Here is a 4,545-nt window from a genome sequence, read left to right as displayed (position 1 = left end):
GGGGGTCTCCCTGCGCGCCCCTCGCCGCAGCTCCGGCCCCGACCTCGGCCGTGCGCCTAGGGCCGCGCTCCCGCCGCGGCGTGAATGTCCAAGCAGCGGGGAACACTTGGAAAATGTCACCTGAACGTGCAGGAATAAAAAGGAGATGGAAGGAAAGCAAAACAATGCGGTCTCGTGGGGGAGAGGGGCGGGTTAGAGAGCAGAAAACCTTACAGCAGCACAGCCCTGACATTGGATTTCTCAGCTCATGTGGTTCCTGATGGGGGTAGCTCCATGGGTGACGGACTGCAGGGGCAAACCTCCAGGATACGAGTTACAGGAAGACTCAAACTGCTGCGCTCCTCTGGAGCAGAGCTGGAAGCGCCGTGCCTCGACATAGGCGATGCCGAGGAGCAGCAGCCTCATCTCCTCCGGGAGTCCGGGCTCGGTGGGAGGCACTGCGGAAAATGGGTGACTGGTAATCGCGGGATTCCTGCAGCCAGGGACACGAGATGCTGCCCGTCAGCTGCAAAACTGCAGCCCTCGTGACATGCCTCTCACTGGCTGAGGAGCGGCAGCTCACTGCTCATAGGTGTCACCTGCCCATATGCTCACATTGTACCTAGCAGCTTATCCAATTTGGGAATGAAAAACTGCAGTCTATCATAAGAACATTATACCAGCTCCCAGGATGAGCCGTTATTCTGAGCTTGGCAAGCTTTTCCTTGCACATAAATTAACTTTTTTTCCTTCTCATCCAGATACTGGAGATTAGGTTTCCATGACTTCCTTGCTGAAGAAGTAGACAGGCGTGCAAGAAATTGAGCAGTTGCGTTACTGGTCTGTGACTGGCCTGTGGCTGGGAGGACAAAGCCATGCCTGAGCTGTTTGGGCTCCAGAGATCAAATCAAAGTGGATGGGTAAAAATAACTGAGATCTCTCTGATAGGAATGGGCCACATTTTGTAAGTCGCAATTTTGTGTGAAGTAACTGGGCAAACTGTTTGACTGGAACAGTTCCTAAATCTTTTCCTTTTAAAAATGGCATACATTCTGTAACATCTTGTACCTGTAGCTAGGGCCTTGGCTTCCCAAGAAAATTAGGAGCTGTGTTTTCAAATACTCTTGAAGCAACTATCACAGAAGTTTCAAGTCAAATAGCCTAGTTTCCTTGCCTGCAGATGTCAGCATTTCAGAGATATTTATTAAAAGTTCCTTTTGTTGGTGGAAATGTTCTGATATTATGCGCTTTCCAGTGTCTTGCATTCCCACAGTTAAATGCCCTGCCTACCTTAGTTCACAGTTTTGAAGCTTCTAAATTGCATTTCTATCTAGAAACCAGAGGAATGGAGAATTGTGGCCAGTTTCTGAGGCCACAAGTCTGGGCAAATCCTGATTCCAGTGACCTGAGTTGCAGGACTTCAATCTGTTTTGGCAAGAGAAAATTTAACCCCTAGTCCTGTAGGCTTACAAAGGGAAAATTAAAAAACAAAAAAAACACCTTTGCCTATTTCACAGGCACACAAATGTGCTTGCCTGCCTTAACAGGTGTTCAGACCTCCAAGAAAAACTTTTCAAGTCTTCAAGTTCCTATAAAACTGAAAACTCTGTGGATGTGAAATGGGGCCTGATTCACATGTCCAGAGTAGGTGTGGAGTGTCAGACTAAATGGTTCCACTTGAGCCAAGACAGCAGCTCCTGACTGTGATTCAGAAGAGCTGGAGGAGTAACTTCTGTGGCTGGGTACAGGAGTGTAATATCTCAAGCATCCAAATCTTGGTGCTGTCCAGTCAGCCTTTACACCCTTGCAAGGGTCATGCCATGTGCAGGAAAGACCTTCTCAGAGTGACATCACAGACATCAAGTGCAGAGATTGAGTCATTCCTGGCAGTTTTAGTAGTCACAGAGAACTGCTGTAATGTCCTGGTGCTGAAAAAATTCTTCTACTAGTTGGGAAGTACTGATGCTGCCGTGTGTGCTGCCTGATTTCCCTGCCTGGTCCAGCAGGGGAACAAAATTGGCACAATCCCCCTGGAACTTGTCCAGCTTACACCCATGGTGGTTGTGGGGTAATGAGGATCCCTACACATAAGGGGTCTCTACCAGCCTCTCCACAGAGGCCTTCCCCTTCTCTGTCCCATGGAAGGGAGGTGGCTTTGCTTGGTCTGCAAGTTCTTACTTGGTCTGCACATCATCAGCCAGGACTTGTCCTGGAGATGCATTTTTCTGACAAGTGCAGCAGGTCTACACCAACCTGTGCTGCAAATTATCAGCAAATTATATCTCCACAATCCAATCCTTTGCAGAAGCCTTGTTTTTCATAACTCAAAGTATCTCTTTTTCTTTCTATAGAGTAGACAAAGAATAGTTGTGACCAGTTTACTCTGAAATTGGGTATTTTAAAAATCAGGTAATTCATTACATCATTCACACAAATTTTGGAAAACTTAACCAGATTTCTGATTTCTGTTCACACTTAGATCTTTTCCATTTACCATACTTCCTCAGAAGTTCTTTTATCAGAATAGATATGCTCTCTTTAGTAAGTAAACAAGGAAGACGTTAGCAAAACATCCCACCTTTCACTGTATTTTATTCTTGTTTGTAATGTTTAATATTTTATTTCTTTCTTTATACAAAGACCTAGCAACACTCCCAAAAAGCTGACCTTAGCATACTTGATTTGCAGCCATTCACAAGTTGTTAAATCTCACTGAATTTTGATTTAGAACATAGAAGACACCTTAAGACACAGCTGCAGCAGTGTAAACTGTATCACATTTGTATACTTCAAATGAGCTGCACACAGAAATAATCAAGAGGCTGAGAAAATGTACAAAGTCTGTTTTCTACCAAGAAGAAAAATTCACCAAAGCAATATATTTTAGGTTTACAGGTATTGGCTGGTATTTCATTCTTGGTGTAATCTCCTTTGAGGTTAAAAAATGCGCTTGAAAACATCAATAACAGAAATAAACTACTGCACCTAATCAGCATGATGGTGTAGGAACAAATAAGACTTTCTCAATAGATACAGACTAGACGCTTGAAATCAGGGTCAATCGACAAGAAATGGGAGAAGATAAAATAGTGCCATTCTACTTCAACTGCTGACAGAGAGACATATTCCACTCCATTGCTGTCAAAAAGTGTGAGAGAGAGCTAATGGGAAGATGTTGTGAATCATTTTGGAATTTTCCTCTCAGAAATATTTAGTACAAAACCCCTCTATTCTAAACTTTCTATGTAGGTGCTTTTATGTAAGCATAAGTTTAAATATAAATAATTAGATTAAAACAGTGAAGACTCAAACTCAGACCTCTGCAGTTCTCCGAACAATGAATTGAACAACAAATGTTCATTCACATCCAGGTTCAAGCTGATTGAATAGAACTACCCATAACAAAAAAATAAAAGTAAAATGTCTTTTGTGAGAGATAAAATGGAGTACTTTGGTTGATTTATTGGCTAGCTATTACTATCATCTCTCCAGATAAAAGATTACTGCTCACCCAGCTGCTTGAGATGACTAAAAACTCACATCTGGGCTCCAGTTAGTTGCCATTCACAAATACCTGTTCTGAAGAGAAACGAGTCCCTCCACCTCTCACTCTGCCACCCCCATCTGTGATTTCCATGGTGCCCCTTTCAATTCCTATCCCCTGATGGTGAAGCCCCTCGCTGAGTGCCTGGACACATCTGTGCTGCAGCTCCCCTCTCCTCAATGGCTTTGGCCCAAACTCCAAAATCAAGAGATGAAGTGTCTTTGGTTCTTCAGCCCAGTCTCAGTAAGTAGTTTTGGTCCTAGAAGTCACTTCCCATTTTTCCTAAGCAGTGTTATGTGAGGCCTTCCAACTTTAAAGACAATAAAAGCTGAGTTTCCTGAAGCATCTTTCTCTGTCCCTAGTGTGCAATAGTGGCAGACAGGCTCGTTGCAGTTGGCCAGTGAAGTTTGTCAGGGAAAATGTGAGCTTCTCAGCTCAGAAGTAATTTGTGACAATTGACTGAATGCAGGCTCTTGTGAAGCCCCAAGTATTTTCAAGTCTCAGGAGCTTTGCTTCCAGATCATCACATTCATATCTTTTGCAACTACTGAGGGAAAATTGGTGGCATTTCTCACCTTCACTGCTGCTGTCCAGAAGTTGGTGGGTGATGAAGCTGAAGAAAAATATATCAGTTTCACATCATTATTGCTGAGATTACAGGCAGTGCACAGATTTTCCATGGGAATATCACGTGTCTGTGAAAAACACCTGATTTTTGGGAAACTGCAAAACACAAAATTATTCATAACCTGGAAATTTTCCCAGTTCTCCATGAGTGTTTACTACAAAGAAGTTGATAGTTAGCATTTCTTCCTGCCATTTCTTAAGAAAAGGAAAAGGAAACGCAGCATGTAATGTGTCAGCTGTTACTCATTCTTTGAATAATGGATGCTATTTTGTGCAGAGGCTCCAAGACACGCATGGGCAAGTTTCCTCTGCAACTGTAGGAAGGTGATAAAGCAACAGTTGTTGAAGGAGAAGGGATGGGAAAGTCTTTATTTCACCTTTGTGGTGTTTACTTT

The 4,545-nt window shown here is 43.4% G+C and overlaps 1 protein-coding gene across 1 annotated transcript in view; it reads right to left on the bottom strand.

Annotated features, from left to right (window-relative positions):
- The window catches only part of HECA (hdc homolog, cell cycle regulator), a 26,313-nt gene extending 25,908 nt beyond the window's left edge, over positions 1–405 (bottom strand). The window contains exon 1 of the mRNA XM_014306646.2: positions 300–405. Coding sequence (XP_014162121.1) covers positions 300–405 — 106 coding nt within the window. The remainder of the gene's footprint in view (positions 1–299) is intronic.
- Between the last annotated feature and the right edge of the window lie 4,140 nt (positions 406–4,545).

The sequence above is a fragment of the Geospiza fortis genome, unplaced genomic scaffold, assembly GCF_000277835.1.
Source record: "Geospiza fortis unplaced genomic scaffold, GeoFor_1.0 scaffold162, whole genome shotgun sequence".
NCBI lineage: Eukaryota > Metazoa > Chordata > Aves > Passeriformes > Thraupidae > Geospiza > Geospiza fortis.
This window is presented reverse-complemented; position numbering and strand designations above follow the sequence as displayed.